Below are 19,786 nucleotides of genomic sequence, written 5' to 3' on the forward strand. Positions count from 1 at the left end.
CGAACACAGCCTGACGGTGTCCTCCACCTTGTTTCATTCTAACAATTGCATGTACATGTATGTACATGTAGTTGCACCTCGGAGTGTCATGCTTTGAGCTGGTATGTTTGTAGCAATTACATACATTGTAATATCAGGCAATGTTCGTGTTTCATGCTTTTCCTGGCGGCAGACAGATGGAATGCTCTTCCCACTGACTGCCGTCAGGCCCCGTCTCTTACTCTGTATGTAAACATGGCAAAAGTTCACCTAGGGTTCCCAGTAAAAAGGCAACGCCTGTTGGGACTCCCCTAGTAAAATAATATTAATAAAATCTACTACATGTACTACTACTGTGCTTGTTATGTAGCAATCATCAAGCAACTCATCATGCGCATATGCATATGCAGCATAGCAGTTATCTGATGCTACATGTACGTAAGGTCACATGAACAAGCATGACAAATGAAGCCCTGAGACTGAGAGGCTGAGTTGCAACTACAATCGAAGTAAGGGGCCGTCCGTAAATATCGAACTTTTTTCACCAAATGAATTATTTCAGTTTAGACCCAATCCCTCCCTCCCTCCCCCCTCAGAACGTAAAAAAATGTTGACATGCATGCATATACAACGGCCATGTACATGGATCAATGTTTCCTGAAACGAAATTGGTCAACCCCCTCCCACCCCATAACGAAATTTAATATTTCGTTTTGTGAAAAAAGTTCGATATTTATGGACGACCCCTATTTTAGAATCAGATAAGAGTGATCTGGATCTCTTGAGTCTTCCACGTCCGCGTGTGAAATGCTCTGCACTCAGCGTGTGAGGCACCTTTCAGCAGCTGTTACCACTTATCCACCACTTCTCAAGTCGAGACACTCCTGCGCACAGTGCAGCACACGACTGCCGGGTAGGGTTGCCCCGTCTACCTTCGCTGTCAACTCACCGTGATCGTAGGTAGTACTAGTTTCCGAGCACGGTGGTCCGGGCCTCCACCTTACTCCTTGTTAGTGTTATCGGTTTTCATTTACTTTTCAACAGCATGTCCGTCTTGAGTAATCTGTCAAAGTAAGTACACCATGATCCGTTGATCCCCGAGCTGCAGAGAGTGCTCAATGTCAGAGACAGAGCAGTACATGTACATAGCAGACTCAGCGGAGGACGTTCAGGTTGGTTCACACTCACAGGTTGTAACTCTGAGTTTCATGCCGTTAGGCAATCATCAGACAACTCAGTTGTCTGGTGATTGCCTAACTAATCAGTTGTCTGATGATTGCCTAACGGCATGAAACTCAGAGTTACAACCAACCTGAACGTCCTCCGCTGAGTCTGCTATGTCAAAGTACAAGTCATGTAAGTATATAATTTTGCTGCAAACTCTACAAGTACATGACTGTAAAATCATGTACATGTACACTGTACAGTATAGATAATCTACATAGCAACAACAAGAAGAGGTTGTAACTACTAGTTTTACTCAGTCATAAGGCGATCATCAGAGAACACTAATGTAGTAATGAGACACATATCTGGATGCTGGTTTTACCCACAAAGTAAACGTGTGAATCGCAGCAGCCGGTGCCTGCCGTAGCGATAAGCGTAGTGTGTGTAGATACAAGTCTTGAGCGTGTGATGTTCATTCAGCGTGTGAGGACCGCTAATGCATGGTGTGTATTACTGGTAGTGGCGCTTTTTTTTCAGACTATTTCTCAGGAATCATAGCACTACAAGGTAGATCCGTCTACGTACCAGGAGTAGACGTTTCCGGTATAGCTAGACAAGTGTCTGGGATCGATCCGGGAGGACCGTGACTATTCGACTGGTCAGCTGAGCCCGTCACCCATGTACAGCTAGCAACAACAGCAGGACGAGATAGTATGCAGCTACCGCATTTTTCTAATCATCTTTCCGATTACGGAAATGGATTTTTCTGACTACCGTGTAGCGTGTAGTGATGCTGATACATTCATGTTACCAAGAGTCCATAACCCATTTATTTGGTTATGGACTCTTGATGTTACGGTTACCGGTTAGTGCGTGCCACCACGGCATGGCACTAGGCATATGCGGATAATGCCGGCAGAAAAATTGGCAGAATTCGGTACTTTTTCTGGTAAGTTTCATGCATGTTTGGTATGAGGATAAAGAAATGGAGCAGAATTCGAGGAATTGCCCGGCCATAAGGTTTGTATGGTTCTGCCAATTTCACTGCGATAGAATCATGCTACGATGACCCGACTTGTAAATTTGAGATCCATTTTTTCTGCTCGTCTTGACCCTGCCTCCCCTCATTGCTACTTCCGTTTTCGTATTTTTATTTTCATTTATTTTTTCTTCATTTCTGACTCTTAACTGGTTGTCATCGCTTTCATAATATTGGGCAGAACTGCCCGTTTGCCATGCGATGTAAAATAAATAAACAACAACAACAACAACAACTGCTTTTCGAGCAGAATCTGCCACCTTTTCGAGCATTATCCGCCAATGCCTACATGACACCCATGATGCTGGGAAAACATCAATCTCTTCGCACTTTTTCCAATAAACACAACATGGCTGTACAGTACAGACATCGTACAGTCATATTGTATAACGTTAGTTACATACGGTAGTATGCCGAAGTTCGGAACACAGGTGTTTCACCAGAAAAGTAGAAGGCAACTTCGGGCTTCGTTCCTGTTACCGTTATGTCCCTCAGACTCAGCCATGCAGGTGGCGATTGATATCTTCCTGCAGAAACTAATACTTGCTGCGGACTTAGTGACCCCTCCTTTGGCAGTTACACCACAACCCTGTCTGCGCCTACTGAAACTTCGAATCGTTGAAGACATTGTCACTAGAGCAACAACTACAGCAACCAGGAATGAATACAAAAGTCATTAAAAGTTTAAACATTGTTTCAAGATTGGCCGTTCGCAATGGTTCGGTTCATGAAAGACGACTGACACCGTGCTGTGGTTTTATCTGCAGTCAGAACGTCCGGCGAACGACTTATAACATGTACTATGATGTAGGGAGGACCGTCAAACCGGCGGTTTTAACGACTGACACGGTCAAACTGTGACAGTACAGTTATGAGTATGCCGTGCTGCTACCACGAATCGACATATCGGCAGTGTACCGGTACTGTATGCTGAATACGACTGAAGCAATGGCTGCTGTGTTTTAATTAAAAACAGTTCCGCTCCGTTTCCCGATCCCCGCCGGGTTGAAAAGCACTGGGCACACTGCCACACAGGCGCTAAGCCGCGTGTTGCTCTTATCTGCCAGTGCCTGGCACACTCAGCCGGTATACGTACACATGCACGGTGTACTGTGAAGGAGACAAAGCTATCCATCGAACCATTCACCCATGATGGCCTCAAGTACATGACTGTATTGTAATCGACAGTGTCAGCGGACCAGCACTTCACTGTCGACATGTCTTCACTTGAGTCTAGAACCGAACACCTGGTGCATGACGGCGGACAATGCCAATGGAGGCTATCTTTGTATCTGTATTTTGCTACTTATGGTATTAGTAGCAGCAAGAGTCCATGGGCCGAATGATGGGGTTATGGACTCTTGGTAGCAGTGCAGTGGCCTGTTCGCCAGGCCAGACCCTCGTACTCTTGGCTGTACCCAGGGAGTAGTACAACAAAATCAATACAGTCATGTATACAGGTGCTATTGTACTGCTCGCTAGCTGGTTGTGATCATTAAAATTAATTTTGTAGACGTCTATGATCTCTGTACAATAATAACGGGACAAGCCGCCACACAACGTTACCATTAGTACATGTACCGGTATGTCCAGTTCCATCGCCTACTAGTACATGTACTAGATGTACCGGTATAAACTTCTCAGTGGACTTGACAAAGTCAATGGATGATATAGAAAATACTTCGTAAAATAAATAAGTCAGTGGCCAGGGCAACACCAGGCCTTGAAACATCACAAAATCCAATCAAGTTGAATAAACCTGTGTGGCATGTTGGTTGACTGCCGACTCTCCGTGCGTCGCGGTGCACCCGGTGCAGCGTACTCAAATTTCTAGCATTTCAAATCACTGCAAGAGAACATGCCACGATGAAGTAAGGCACATTGATCGGTGATCCACGTAGAATTGTCGAAATACAAGATCTTACCAGATCTACAGATAATTCTTTTGAAGGAAGAATCTCATTTGGATGGTTTGCAGTTTGCACATCTGCAAAACCAAGATAGCGGCAGAGTCTACTAATCCACCCAGTACTCCGTGCATGAAATGGTGGGCAGCACGCTCTTCGTGCCAAACTCAAATCTTTTTCCAAGTGGCACTGTCTACATGGAATGACTGCTGACGTGGAAATCTGCGGAGTGTAAGCAGATCGGTCGGAGGCATTGGGATGATAACGGCTGATCATAACACGCCGAACGTCTCAATTTTCAACAAGCCAAGTGCATTGGCAAGGACCTGCACAGTACAGAGAAGAGCACATAACATGGACATACGCTAGCATCAGTTGGATTTCGCCGCACCCCACTTACTGTGAATCAAGCCTTACATCTATGTACTTGATGTAGACTAAAGCCAGTGCTCACACAGCGGTCGAAAACCCAGGGGGGGGGGGGGGGGGGGAGCTTTCTACTATAGACGTCAGAACGAGGTTTGATCTGCAACTCAACTTGCAAGCAAAGCAATCCTCAGGCAAAATCCTAGCAATAAGCAACTAGTGCAAAAACAAAATCACCTGTATTTGGAGATAGGTCATCTCAAACATTAGGCTGTCTACACACAACCAGACCTCCGACGGCACACATACGAAGGGCATTTCAAAGGCAGAAGAGAACAGAGACAACTGACTAGGTCATTGTTGTAACGCTGCGTTTCATGCACGTAGCAAAGCTAAGACAATCCTCAGACCACTGGAAAAGAGTATCTCTATATCTTTCCGCTGACATTTCCACAAGGTAAAAAGAGGCCACATTGGCCAAAGTGTAGAAGACGAGCTCAAGGCGAGAATCAGAATTTCGAAATATTTCGACTCGTACGATTCGGCAAGTCTGACTGCCAAACGCGAGGCCGAGTTGATGAAAAAGAAACCGCGAAAACTGTGACCTGAAAGCCTGAAGCATCAACCTTCAACAGCTTCCCAAACTAGCCAAAATTAGGATTTTAGGATTCAACTGGAACTCGTGTATATACTACTGTTTTATCATCAGCCCGATTTGATTGGTCTGTTGGTCAGCCGTCACGCAGAGTTTCATCAGTGCAAAAGCAATCATCAAACAGGACTGACTACACTATGTCCAATGGATGAATTTGATACACGCAGCAGGCGTGAGTGGCACCGCGTGAGTGAATACGCGTGTATTCCAGTGCTTGCGAGCTGGGGAAAACTGAAATACAATAGTGGGCTAGGCAAGGTAAGTACGACAAAGGGGAAGCTCTGTACCTTCTGGCATGCTTGTAGCAAATACAGTCGGGCAAATATGACAGGGAAACGATGTGGTGATGGCTCCTGGAGACACACAAAAGACGGTGAAGTCAGTAGGTCTTACAATGTAGTTCATAAAATATGTTACAGAGATCACAGCAACATATATCTACATATGACTGCTCCCCTCCATTCTTCCTGCTCCCTGCCTGCCTCTCACTCTCTCTCTCTCTCTCTCTCTCTCTCTCTCTCTCTCTCTCTCTCTCTCTCTCTCTCTCTCTCTCTCTCTCTCTCTCTCTCTCTCTCTCTCTCTCTCTCTCTCTCTCTCTCTCTCTCTCTCTCTCTCTCTCTCTCTCTCTGTCTGTCTCTCTCTCTGTCTCTCTCTCTCTCTCTTTCTCTCTTTCTCTCTTTCTAACTCACTTTTCACACTCTCACTCACACTCTCACTCACACTCACACTCTCACTCACTCACTCACTCACTCTCTCTCTCTCTCTCTCTCTCTCTCTCTCTCTCTCTCTCTCTCTCTCTCTCTCTCTCTCTCTCTCTCTCTCTCTCTCTCTCTCTCTCTCTCTCTCTCTCTCTCTCTCTCTCTCTCTCTCTCTCTCTCTCGTCTCTCTGTCTCTCTCTCTCACTCACTCACTCTCTCCCCCCTCTCTCTTTCCTCCTCCTATTATGCCTTTCTTAATACCGTGATATACCTATGACTTCTGGTCGGACGTGTCTCGCACACTAGTGCATAGCATCTACTGCTCATCACCGCACCTCCCTCTCAATTATTTCTATAGTTCACTGTCATTGCTTCCAGTTAGGCTGTGCTGGCTAGTACATTGTACAGTCAGACCTCACTTATCCGGTCCTCTTTTATCCGGATCCGTCCCCATCCGGAAGAAAATCGTTGGTTACCGATTTACAGTATATGGCATGCATACATACAGTTTGTGTGTTCGATTATCCGGTTCCCTCGCCTATCCGGATATTTTTTCGTGGAAAACGAATGTGTGCGGTAAAGCGAGGTCTGACTGTATTATACGTAGAAGGCACAGGGAGGACTAACCTCAAGAACATGCACACGGCTGTAGTATGAACTCAGGTCACGGCAGAACGACGCAAGGAACACACACACCTGCAGGCCACCCAACACAGCACAGCACAGCACAGAGTGAGGATAACATTCTGTTACCTAGGCCATTGAGAAAGCACTGTGGATCCTGCAATATCAAAGCCAAGGCAATTGATAACAAAAATGTCTTCCATGCTCTCCCCAATGACCGGATAGTGGTTCAAATATCTTCTTGACGCTTCACTCTCCGAGCAAGGAGCATTAGCTACCTCGAGACCCAGAAAGTGTGCGTGATAAAGTCCACTGTATATTCTGCTGATTATCGGCCTTCTGATGATTGCGCCAAGCAGGAAACTCGAGTGGGTACGCACTTCATTCCACTGGACCGTGTGTGTGTGGGAAAGCTCTGCAGCGTTCTCCTTGAGCAACCCAACCTGCCTTCAAGGACTATCCTGTGTTGCAGCCCTCTGGCCTGAGAGACAAGGTTTCCTGCAATCCATTACCAGAACTTCTTCTTCTTACAATGATATTGAGAAGGACACACTTCGTATTTTGATTTGTATTTGTATTTGTTTTATGGATTCTACACAGGCCTTAGCCTAAATCGAGGGCGTCACTTCAGGCTCTTGAACATCTTGAAAGTTTTCACTAGTATACTTCCATGCCTTATCATCAGGTGAAATACAGGCATGTGAAGCGTGTCCTTCTCAGCACCATTCTCAGTACCAGTCTCAGTATAGTAGTAGTAGTAGTAGTATTTATTATTTGACTAGGGGAGTCCCAACAGGCATGGCCTTGTTACAGGGAACCCTAGGTGAATCTTTGTGAGGTGAGCAAAAGAACCAGCAGATTGTGCCTGACGACAGTTTGGAGGAAGAGTGTTCCACCGACCTGCCGCCAGAAAAGAAACTGAGCGCAGTCCATACCCAATATGTACAGTAGGTAATACTAAGGCAGCTGTATCCTGGCCACGAGTACGAGCATTTGTGTGCGGGCCAACTGAACGCAGGAGAAACAGTGACTGAAGGAGGGGGCTAGTAATTGATGACAAGCAGCGATAGACCAAAACGTATAGTTTCAAATTAACTCGTTGCTCAAACGAATACAGATGACACCGTTGTAAAACTAATGCAGTTGGGGTCATTCTATCTAAACCAAATGCCTTCTTCATCGCAATATGGCTGACCGTTACAAGCCTGTTATATAGGGTAGTTTTCAAACAGTGCACATACGCATTACTTGCATATTCTAGAGTAGACTGTATAATTGACAAGAAGAAAGTTCTCCGAGCTGTAGCTGATAAATTGCGACGGCCATGAGCAAAACAGGCTAGTTTAGCGAAGACCACTGAACACACCTTTTCTACTTGTGGGCGGAACGTTAGATGCTCATCGATTAGTATACCGAGGTATTTCACAGTAGAGACAGGGGAAAGGACAATACCTTTACAGGTCAGGTACAGGGCTGGGCTCAGTGCAGGCAGGGCAGGACGCCGTATCAACATGAACTGTGTTTTAGTGGGGTTGAGCAGAAGGCCTTTCTCATCAAGGTATTGCTCTAGCAACCGCATACTATCCTGCAAGCGTAGCATAATTGTAGCCACATCAGAGCCGAATACGTAGAACGCAATATCATCAGCGTACAGCTGCACGACACTCTGGTGAAATATATCGGGTACCCGGCGAATGTAGACGCAGAAAAGCAAAGGCCCAAGAACAGACCCCTGGGGGACCCCTCTTGTACAGGGTTTGGTGTCACCCTTCTCACCATTGACAGTAACCTGCTGGCTGCGGTTCGTGAGATAGTCTGAGAACCACTTGAGGACAGTGCCGCCTAAGCCAGTGGTGGCTAGCTCTCCCAGCAGACCTGTGTGCTGCACACGGTCAAACGCCTTGCTCATATCCGCAAAGACTACTCCGCATTGGTCACCGTTGTCAAGTGCTCTGTTCCATCTGTCTATGCAAAGTGTCAGGGCATCCTCACAGCTATGGTGTGAGCGGTACGCAAATTGTTCAGCTGGTATGGCTGACAGGTCTGGATTCTGGGTGAAATACGAAGTGACTTGCTTGTGGACAACCTTCTCTAGGATCTTGGCCGCGATAGGCAACAGTGAGATTGGCCTGTAGTTGGTGGCTGAGGTCTTATCACCAGATTTGTAAACAGGGCAGACATGGGCATGTTTGTAGGCAGCAGGAAAGATGCCAGAGCGAAGAGACTGGTTGACGATAACAGTTAACGGATACGAGACTGAATCTCTGCAGGATTTCAGGATGCAGGACGGAATATCATCGGAGCCGGTGGCTTTGTTGGATACCAGAGATTCAAGCAACTTGGAGATGGTATCGACGCTGACGGTATCAAACTCCAAAAGAGTAGTGCTATTGGGGTCTGCAACGGGTAGGGGCAGCTCGACTGGTCTGGCAGGGTCATGGACGATCTCGGCGAAGGTAGTTGTCAGATCGGCGAGTGTGGCTGCTGGGGCAGCCCTCACTGCTGTTCTACCAGACAAGCTATTGATAATGGCCCATTGGCCTCGTGGGTCGTGGCGACGATTTTTGAACTCTCTGATGTAATACTGTGACTTCAGCTGCCTGTTGAGGAGAGTGCCTTCTCGCCGTATTGCACGATACCTCTGCAGAAGCTGTTGATCTGACGGGTGAGTGCGTACTTTTCTATGTAGGTGGATTCGTTGCTGGAGGAGGTGTTTCAACTGAGGTGTCACCCATGGCTGAGGCTTCGGTTTACTGAAAGCTGGTGAGACCACGGGGCAGATCGGTGAATGTTTGTCTAAAACTCGAGTAATACAGTGTGAAAGCTGGGTGACTTGTGCATTGACATCAGCTGACTTGGGAAGAGGCTCCAGAGTGCTGTCGATATCATCACAGAGTGTAGCGGGGTCAATTGCATGTGGGAGCGGTTTGCGCACGAATTTGAAAGTATCATTGTATTCTTGTCTCCGAGGGCAACTGTTCATGTTCTTACTGTAGTATCTGTACTTGAAGTACTTTGGAAGTCAATATTTATTGACTTGGCACGTGCTGCGTACAGTAGTGTGTGCATGCGTAGTTTCTGTGCTTGTTCTTTCGGTTGTCGGTCTTCTTGTTTTGGTTCTGAAAGTTTTTACCGTGAATGTTCTCTGTTGAGTATTGAGTATTGTGTGAACCATAATATTTACAATGTTCAATCCAGCAAAGGTTCTGAAACAACAAAGAGCTTTAGCAGAAAAAAGTTCAAAAAGCTCAGAAAGGGTGTGTTGTACAACGTTACCTTATTCAGCGAGCACTGGACATAGAGTCCATCCGCACACTGCAAGGCAGTGTACATGTCATCACCAGGGAACACTTCCAGCAGGCAATCTGCATAGCCGGCAACTCCAGTCAGCAGTAGCTGCCATTCAGCCTGGCCAGAACAGGACAGAAGCCAAAGAAATGCACGTTTGCATGGCCCAACGGCAATATGGAATATTGACCAGAGTACACAGCATCATAGCACAGTGCTGCTCAAGGAAATCTGATCAAGCAAGCCAATGCCACGCCGGGCGCTGTACAGCCCTACTAGGAGACCTGCAAACACTGGCGTATAAAAAGCTGCAGGGCGCAAACTGGATTTACCGGCTCAGATTTCATCGAGCAGCACTACAGTAACGGGAGCCATTATCAGCGGACTAAGGCTGAGAGCTGCAGGCTTTAACAGTTTCAGCAGTAGACGGTGTGCCCAGTGCCATGGTGATGTCATCCATACACACTTCGAACGCGCTGTGCGTTGGGCATCCCTATACCGGCGAACACTGGGCTGCGAAAGGGTGCAAGGTTGTTGTAGAAGTTTATTTAACGTCGCACCACAAACAGGCGATTTCGCCTCCTTTGATACATGTGGACGACAAGGTGCACAGTTGAGTGACGCGACTGGATTTCATTGAGCAGCACTGTAGCAGTATTCAGCCTTGTACAGCCTTTTCACCCTTATAGGCCATTCACACGACGGGCAAACTTACTTTTATCGTACTGTTTCCAAGGATATTTACTCGGATACGATAAACTTGGACACACGCGTGCAACTGATTTTTTATCTTGGCCGAGGCCCTTTTGCTCGCGATTATCTTTGCACGCCAGGAAAAGTGTCGGTTGTTGAAAGTGCGTACTGCAAATGCAGTGCTTGAACCATGAAAAATTCAAAATTGAACATTTCCCGGCATTTTCAGGTCACTATGGATACATTGACGGTTGCAAAGTTTGCCCAGCACCGTGTGAACTGGATCACGGTTTGCCAGTGTTATCTTGGTCACACATGTGCAAATGTTTACACGTCGTGTGAATGGCCTATTATCTTCTCTTCTCTTTTAAAATGCTTTTCAGATCTAAAACCAGTGCAACACGCATTTCGTCCTACAGGTTTGGACGTACTTTGTAGTTTGTACAGACGTCATCATTGTGCACACCGTCTATAACACATGCTACATTTCACCACTGCATGAACATCCGCCTCCAACCTGGTTCATTCCAAGTCAATCCGCTTCTTCAACCCCATCTGAGAATAAGCCATGTCCGGTAGCAGGCAGCATGTTCTAGGGAATGTAAAGACGCGAAACGAAGGCAATAATTACCTCATCAGTTAGCAGCGTGAAGTCGATCTCATCAAGCGCTGGTAGAGGTGGATATGTTCCTGTGAGCAATGAGCAGATAGATTGAGAAAGAGAGAGACAGAGAGAGAGAGAGAGAGAGAGAGAGAGAGAGAGAGAGAGAGAGAGAGAGAGAGAGAGAGAGAGAGAAGAGAGAGAGAGAGAGAGACAGAGAGAGAGAGAGACAGAGAGAGAGAGAGAGAGAGAGAGAGAGAGAGAGAGAGAGAGAGAGAGAGAGAGAGAGAGAGAGAGAGAGAGAGAGAGAGAGAGAGAGAGAGAGAGAGAGAGAGAGAGAGAGAGAGCAATCAACTGAATTCGGAAGTGGAGTGAAACCTGCTGAAGTGATCACAAGAGCGACTCCCGAAATGTCAGGAGTCATCCTGAAAGAGATGTTTTTCGGTATGTGTACAAAAGATAAATTCAACTTGGAGAATACGTGGTAACTACATGCACATAGCAAACCACCCCTAATCCGGGCACTCCCATGCACTGTGCACTCCCGTGTACTATGCACCTTTGTGACCCCTCTTTAGTCAGAAATGTATTGGCTTTTCAATGCAAAACGGCACCAAAAAATATTGCAGGCATAAAAAAAGTTGTTACTTGCATGCAATCAGTACGTATGGGCAATTCCTAGTTACTTTCAGTGCCTGATCCCAACATGGCCGGATAAGGGCAGTTCTACTGTACAGTGTACACTGTACACACAGCGATATTAGACTGAAAAAATTCGACGGGTTCGCGTACCGGGCAGGTCAAGAACAAGGAGTCGTTCAACTCCCTGGTCCCTGGTACTTCAGTATTAGACTGAAGACAGAAGATAATGTTCTTGGAGCATGAGAGCAGACACACCCCCTAGCCACAAAGCGCTTACCTGCAGCCACGGCCTTCTCGAAATTGGCGAACAGCGTGTGGAGACGTGCATAGTTGTACATGGCGAAGGCGCCTTCCTTCGAGTCCTGCACTCCTCCTTCGGAGCTGGCTGCCTGCGAGTTCTGCACTCTCGTCTTGACCTGCAACACAATCGAAACAGTGATCTCAGTTGAATGGTACAGTCTTCTCTATCAATGAAGAAGTCAGCCTGATCCCCAGCCAATCAGAACCATTCAATGCACGGCTATCTAGCAAAACCTGACAAAATCACGATTCGCACAGAAGTGACCGGACATGCACTATGACATCCGAGATTGAATGAGGTTCCGTGCTACGTAAAGTTGAGCAGCTTTACGCAAGTGAGTGGGAAAACTCGCAAATTCGCGAGCTTGCACTCCACGTACGGAAAGTTGTCTACGTAGAGTACGTTTGTTACTAACGTAATTACGTTGTGCGGAACCTCTCTACTGTATATACATGACTGTACATGTACATACTTCCCTGGTTCGAGTCCTGGTGGTGATAGTCACCTTTTCTCAGTCTTACCTGTTTTCAACTCTCTCAAACTTATTATGCCATACAATTGTTCTCCTTTTCGGTTTTCATGCTGTATTCTAATCCTTCACCATGGCAAAGTGAATTGTATGTGCTATTTTCTTCCGATAAGGGGCCGTCCAAGGTTACCAATAGCATTTTCAAAACGAAAAGTTTTCGTTTGGGGGTGGGTGGGTTTGAAGGAGTTTCGTTTTGAAAATAATTATTGAATGCAGATGGAGAATGTCCAGTTACTTCTGGGTGTCGAAAATTGACATCAATATTTTATTGGAATTCGTTTTACCTGCAGAAAAGGTAGGTGGGTAGGTGGGTGCTGAAAAATACTAAAACTTTTCGTTTTGCAAAAACTATCGGTAACCCCGGACGGCCCCTAATTATGTTCTTTATTTCTTTCTTTTTCCTTCTCTTGCCATGGCTGGCTAACGTCCCCTCCTTTGCATTGGCTTGTGCCATTGGAGGGTTAAATAAAATAAAAATAAAATCAAATGAGGCATTACCATCACTTGACATGTATTCAAGGATTACAATGCTTCTGACTAGCCATCCATACATCCTGTACACACTCTCTCTCTAACGGTCTCTAGGCTACACTGCAATTGATATACATTAGCTCAAATTTTCGGGCAAGGCCCATCATCAGGAGCCATGTTGACAGTAAGCACTCATCACTAACCACATGGTTCAGAGGCGGTGTGAGGAGCTGAAAGGTCACCGTACTGATTGTCATTGCCATAGCTGATCTCTGAATGTAGGAGTCTGAAAGAAAGTGAGAGACAAGGCAAGGAGGTACAAGAACGCCTATACATGTACAGCATTACCTAGCAACTACAATAGATTACTAGTGTACAAGAGCTCTGAGAGGTAATAGTAAAATACACAACCTAACGAAGACAGTTCTAAATATAAAACAGACAAGATGCAACCACTCACTGTCGGCAGTTCGTCCAAGTCTGCACACCGCGGCGGACATCATCTGGCTGTGGTACGCCCTGTGCAAATCCACCACACACGAACACAACAGCGCAAGATCAACGCAACACCCATGCAACCACCATAACACCCATGCAACCACCATAACACCCATACAACCACCATAACACCCATGCAACCACCATAACACCCATGCAACCACCATAACACCCATGCAACCACCATAACACCCATGCAACCACCATAACACCCATGCAACCACCATAACACCCATGCAACCACCATAACACCCATGCAACCACCATAACACCCATGCAACCACCATAACACCCATGCAACCACCATAACACCCATGCAACCACCATAACACCCATGCAACCACCATAACACCCATGCAACCACCATAACACCCATGCAACCACCATAACACCCATGCAACCACCATAACACCCATGAAACCACCATAACACCCACACAATCACCATAACACCCATGCAACCACCATAACACCCATGCAACCACCATAACACCCATGCAACCACCATAACACCCATGCAACCACCATAACACCCATGCAACCACCATAACACCCATGCAACCACCATAACACCCATGCAACCACCATAACACCCATGCAACCACCATAACACCCATGCAACCACCATAACACCCATGCAACCACCATAACACCCATGCAACCACCATAACACCCATGCAACCACCATAACACCCACACAATCACCACCAGAACTGGTGGGTTTCTAATACATCACTATCATCACAACACTAGGCAGTTGGGACATATTTATTCCCGTAACTATGCAAAAGACGTTGCCTCAGTAACGGCTGGCGCCAGCCAGGGTCCACACAGCTTTAATTCCGTGTTTTTGTGTGTTTGTGCCGTCGGCATGCCGGGTGGTATCCGGGTATCCCGTACCTGTCCCGTACCGTACCATCAAAGACAGCTGGCCACAGTATTCAAATAGGGCTTTCAAATGCAAGATCATAGCGTGAAGTAACTTGGAAGAATGAGTATGTATGCAAAATGTATCGGGAGAATGCATGCAAGGCGATAGTGCGGGTTCGAATCCTAGGTTATGTCTTAAAAAAATAGGAGAAATGAAAAATTTATAACATCCCCATGCTTTTTTTTGCCTAGGTCATCAAGGTGGTAGACGGTGTCGTGTTACCCTCGAATGCAAAGAGAAAGTTATTTCTTTCGCTCAGGGCCCTACGCTATGCTTTTTTTGCCTAGCTCATCATGCATGTTATTCGAACAGATGGAAACTTTTTGCAATACAATGATGTAGCCGATCAGTTCGTTGTGGTATGGTTGGGCATTGTAGCCGTCATGGTCGACGTAAAACACTATTTACATACACAAGCTCGGGGAGCAAAAGCAGGATGGGCTAGGCAAAAAAGCATAGCGTAGGGCCCTAAGCTTCCAAGCTCTCTCGTTATACGCACACATGATAAATTCCTGTCCCAGGCACTGTTATGTTTGAATCGATAGTCTGTCTGTACATGATCTGTACGCCATACGCTGCTCTGTGTGTACTACACATTATACCAAGAGTACATAACCCCCCAGAGTGTGCAACGCCGATCCAGCTCTGCATAGGGTCTTGGTCGAGCGGAATCGGATCTTCTGATGTCATGCGTACACTCCACACCAGCGCAAGGCCGGTCTCGAGGCAGGGCATCATTGTTTTTGATCCGAGAGTACCCGCGACTCCCCGGGTTCCCCTCAGATGTGTACGGTATTATGACGCAAAGATCCGATTCCGCTCGACCAAGACCCTATGCAGAGCTGGATCAGGCGTTGCACACTCTGGGGGGTTATGTACTCTTGGTTATACATGCATGCACTGTAGTGACTGTACTCTGCTGTCAACTGCCTTGCCATGTGTATGTCATTATACTGCAGTGTTTGAAGTAAAGCGCGTACTCTGCCAGCGACCGCTGGCCTGTACGCCAGCTATGTCAGTTATTGGTTTTCTGATTTCGAATTAATAGTTCCTTTGCTTGTCGTTCCGAAGTATAGATGTAATAAATTGTGCTCTTGCTCATGTAGTTCTCTGTCAACCTTATTCTGGCGAATATAACACTGGCGATGAAGATAGTTTTTTTGTAATCCGCAATGGCAGAACGCCCAGTACCTCAGGTTAATCCTACTGGCCCTGCTCAAGATGTATCCATTTGCTGGGCGACGTGGAAACGCAGTTGTCAATACTAACTTGATGCAGAGGGTATCACCAATTCGACACGGTCGAGAGCAAAACTGTTACATCTTGCTGGTCCCGCTGTCCAGGACGTGTTTGACACGCTCCCGGAACCTCCAGCTCCGACGGATGGTTCTGTCCAGAGTCCTTACGACAAAGTAGTCACTATGTTGGATTCGCACTTCCAAACACTCCAAATGTAATGTTTGAACGACGTACTTTCCGCCGACTGGCGCAACTGGAGACAGAGACTGTAGCCCAGTTTGGAAACCGTTTGGTTCAACAAGCAAAGATCTGTTCGTTTGCTGACCTGGATGAGCAAGTGTGTGACCAGCTTGTAGAGAAGTGCATTGATGATCGTTTACGTCGAAAGTTTCTGGAGAAACAAGGCACTCTCAAACTCAAGGATGCTCTGGAGGTGTCCAGGCAGTTCGAGGCAACTGAACTTAGCGCTCGAGGAATATCTCAATCGCGCAGTGCTCCAGCTCCTGTCCGTCCTGTTTCCCCACTAGGACACCAACGTACTCAAGTGCTCCACCCGGAGGAGAATGTAGCAATTGTGGTCTTTCGGACCACTCAGCAGACTCTGCTAGCTGCCCTGCACGTGGCAAGGAAGGTCTCAATTGCCATAAGAAAGGCCACTATAAGCGCAAGTGTAGGAAACAAGTGACGTCCAGGTCGTCCAAGACTGGAAGGAGAGGAAGAGGAGGTGGTGCGCATCAAGTCGCTAGTGCACCTTCAGCACCCAGCGCACCAGCATCTCAGCAGTGGAAGTCTGTACAGAATGCGTCCTACGCTATTGGGAAAGTCACATCTTTGAACGAGTCAGACTCTCTGTTTGTGTCCGTGTCCGTCAACAAACATCCACTGAGGATGAAAGTGGACACAGGCGCCAAAGTTGCTCTTGTACCCGAACATGTGTGGGAACAGTCCTGGAGTGATGTTCCGCTTACAGGGTCCCAGCTGCAACTCATCACCTATGATGGCAGTTCGCTACCAGTGGTAGGAGAGACGGTGGTCAAGGTTGCGTACGGTGAGCAATCCATCACAGACACCATTGTGGTCGTGAAGGGCGGTAGCCATCCCCTACTCGGTCGTAACTGGTTGCACCGTCTTCGTCTTGACTGGCCATCATTGTTCCGCATCAACTCAGTGTCTAGCACAGAGGCTGACTTAAAGACTGAGTTTCCGGCGGTAAGTGGAGCTAGCCTGGAACTTTGCTCTCCACACCAGTATCATCACTATTATATACCGTATTTCCGCGCATATAACGCCATGGTGTTATAGGTGAAACATCGCTGTTTTGGACCAAATTTTTGGAGAAAATAGACTCGGTTTTAACGCCATGGCGCTAAAAGTGAGAGACGCGTACATGCAAAAAAATCGGCAGAGCATGAACTTCAAGTACTCGTACGGTGCCGTTGCACGTTCATGTCGAGCATCCATGTACTTTCAATTTTCCCTGAAAATTTCAAAATGTGAACCTATTGTGTACAAGGTGGCATGGAAACTTGTGTGAAGCCTGAAGGTGCGGTGGCGGTATGGCATGTGACAGTGGGGATAGGTACATGCAGAGAGAATCACCGCTACTGTACGTTCACTGAAAGAATTGAACTCACCTTTAACGCCAGATGCAACTTCCTCCACATTGAATTTTGTTCACTTATAACGCCATGGCTTTATAAGTGAGGGTGGCCTTATATTCGGATATAACGCCATGGCTTTATATGCGCGGAAATACGGTATGTTTTACGTGGTGGGAAATTCAAAATGGAACATAGCGCGTACTGTCTGTCAGTACAATTTAGCTGCGACAAACTCTACAAACCTCCGTTGTGCCTTTTGTGCGCAATATCTATTACGAGTATAAAGGAGATAACCGGACACTATACATACTGTATTGCTTACTGGAAGAGTTGGTGGCAAGTCAGCTGTGTCTTGGAGCTATCCTCAACATTGCTGACTGCTAAGTGGTAGCTATTCTGCATACGCAACAACATAATTAAACACAAAAATCAGGAACAGAACTTGAGGAGCACTACAGACATTTTCCTATCCCTGAAAGTGCTGTGCTACAGCGAATGCACGCGAGTAGTGGAGAGCGGGAAGTTATTCCAATTGATCACAAACACTACAGAAAGTCGTGCTAACTAGCACCTTGAAAACAGCCGACATGACCGGAAATGTAGTGCACAGTGTTCGTACGGAACCCTCTATACACAGTGACGGGAAATGATTCGGAAAATACATCTACCAAATAGTAGCAGTGAGTCTTCCAAACACAACGCAAAGCGATGTTATCTCAGGTGCCACTTCACAAGCTAGAGAGGTAAGTTCAGTGTGCATTTCCAACACAGCACAAGTAATAAGCAAGAATGCGTGCCAAACACACTCTCTGACAAGATTTACCAAACGCATGTCCGGTACTGTTGCTGCGGGTCTTGCCGAGATAAAGGCATGTGCCAGTAGGTCACTTCGTTGCAAGAAGATCTTCTGTGAACTACTCACTACCTGTATCATGGGACACTGGACCAGATGAAGAGACACGGACACAGCCACACAGACACACAAACACACACACTGACACACACACACACAAACAGACACACACACACAAACAGACACACACACACAAACAGACACACACACACAAACAGACACACAGACACACACCACACACACACACACACACACACACACACACACACACACACACCACACCACACACACACACACACACACACGCACACACACAGAACCACGCACACATATGCACGTTCTGATTCTGGGATACCGTCGTAATATCCGATATAATTTATCACTACAACCGATTACTGGCTACAGTATACAGTCAGACCTCCCTTATCCGCTCCTCTTGTATCCGGATCCCTCGCCATCCGGAAGAAAATCGTCGGTTACCGATTTACAGCACATGCCATGCATACATACAGTATGTGTGTCCGGTTTCCTCGCCTATCCGGATATTTTTTTCGTGGAAAACGGATGTGTGCGGTTAAGCGAGGTCTGACTGTAGTGATATCTTGACTGCAAAAACATGCATTTTGCCTTGATATTTTTTGTTCTGATATCACTTTAGGAATTGTGTGTTGCTCCCTACGTCGGAGCTCGCACTTTTCTTCCTGCAGACTTGAATCTCACTGGACTGACTCACGAGCAGGGAGTGGTGCTTCCTAGCAGGTTTTCCAAGTGGAAGCTTCGATGGACTTCTTGTGTGCTCTGGGTGGCAGTCGTGAGTCAGTCAAGTGAGAATTCAAGTCGGCAGTAAAAGTGCGAGCTGCCACGTAAGGAAGCGACACACAATTCCCTAAGTATCGCCGAAGTCGCACCGACCTCTTCTTCACAGTCATCGATATCAATTTAGCCGATATCTATCCTTACACATGGTCACTCTATAGGCAATCTCCGGACAGCTAGCTGTTTTGACCTTGTTGTCTCCTCAGCAGAGCTCAGTTCAGAAAGCGCTGCAGAGCTCAGGGTGGTTTTGTAGCATATGCAAGTGAGACGTCCTCATACGAAAAAAAAAATTAAACTCGGATGGATCATGGAGAGCCAAAAAAAGGTGGCTGGGGCGGTACAACTTTTTAGAGGTCATTTTGATTACATTTTGACTGCATTTTTGAGTTTATCGGCAAGGTGGAGATGAAATTTGAAAATGTTTTCTGGTGAATCTCTGGAGAAGAGCCTTCTCTAGCTTCCAACAGTTTTATTTTTACTTTTGGACAAAATTTGAAAAAGTTTTATGAAAGGTCCGTGAAAAAATAACACGAACCTTTCATAAAACGTTTTCAAATTTTGTCCAAAAGTAAAAATAAAACTATAGGAAGCTAGAGAAGGCTGATCTCCAGAGATCCACCAGAAAACATTTTCAAATTTCATGTCTGCCTTGCCGATAAACTCAAAAAATGCAGTCAAAAATTTCCCAAAAGAAGATCCGACCTTTTCGTATTGAGGATTTGCCGGAAGTTGCCGGCTTTTGTGCTTCAGCATAATTATTAATTATATTGGTTTCATGTCTCAGATTCGGTTCCTAATACTTCCTATTGTTTCTTTTCTACATCCTCAGAAAAGTAAAGCTTCAATCGCTGAAGTATTTCGCATAGGTCACACAATCCCCAAGACCAAG

General features: G+C 46.4%; 1 protein-coding gene across 1 annotated transcript in view; it reads right to left on the reverse strand.

Annotated features, from left to right (window-relative positions):
- Window positions 1–3,614: 3,614 nt before the first annotated feature.
- LOC135810053 (uncharacterized) overlaps window positions 3,615–19,786 on the reverse strand; it is a 35,578-nt gene continuing 19,406 nt past the window's right edge. Inside the window, exons 7-16 of the mRNA XM_065323520.1 lie at window positions 18,052–18,168; window positions 17,551–17,624; window positions 13,421–13,479; window positions 13,164–13,246; window positions 11,937–12,075; window positions 11,048–11,106; window positions 9,712–9,843; window positions 6,439–6,507; window positions 5,401–5,466; window positions 3,615–4,418 (exon numbers count right to left, since the gene is read on the reverse strand). Of these exons, the coding sequence (XP_065179592.1) occupies window positions 4,365–4,418; window positions 5,401–5,466; window positions 6,439–6,507; window positions 9,712–9,843; window positions 11,048–11,106; window positions 11,937–12,075; window positions 13,164–13,246; window positions 13,421–13,479; window positions 17,551–17,624; window positions 18,052–18,168 (852 nt within the window). The 3' untranslated portion in view covers window positions 3,615–4,364. The remainder of the gene's footprint in view (window positions 4,419–5,400; window positions 5,467–6,438; window positions 6,508–9,711; window positions 9,844–11,047; window positions 11,107–11,936; window positions 12,076–13,163; window positions 13,247–13,420; window positions 13,480–17,550; window positions 17,625–18,051; window positions 18,169–19,786) is intronic.

Source organism: Sycon ciliatum, chromosome 2, assembly GCF_964019385.1.
Source record: "Sycon ciliatum chromosome 2, ocSycCili1.1, whole genome shotgun sequence".
Lineage (NCBI taxonomy): Eukaryota > Metazoa > Porifera > Calcarea > Leucosolenida > Sycettidae > Sycon > Sycon ciliatum.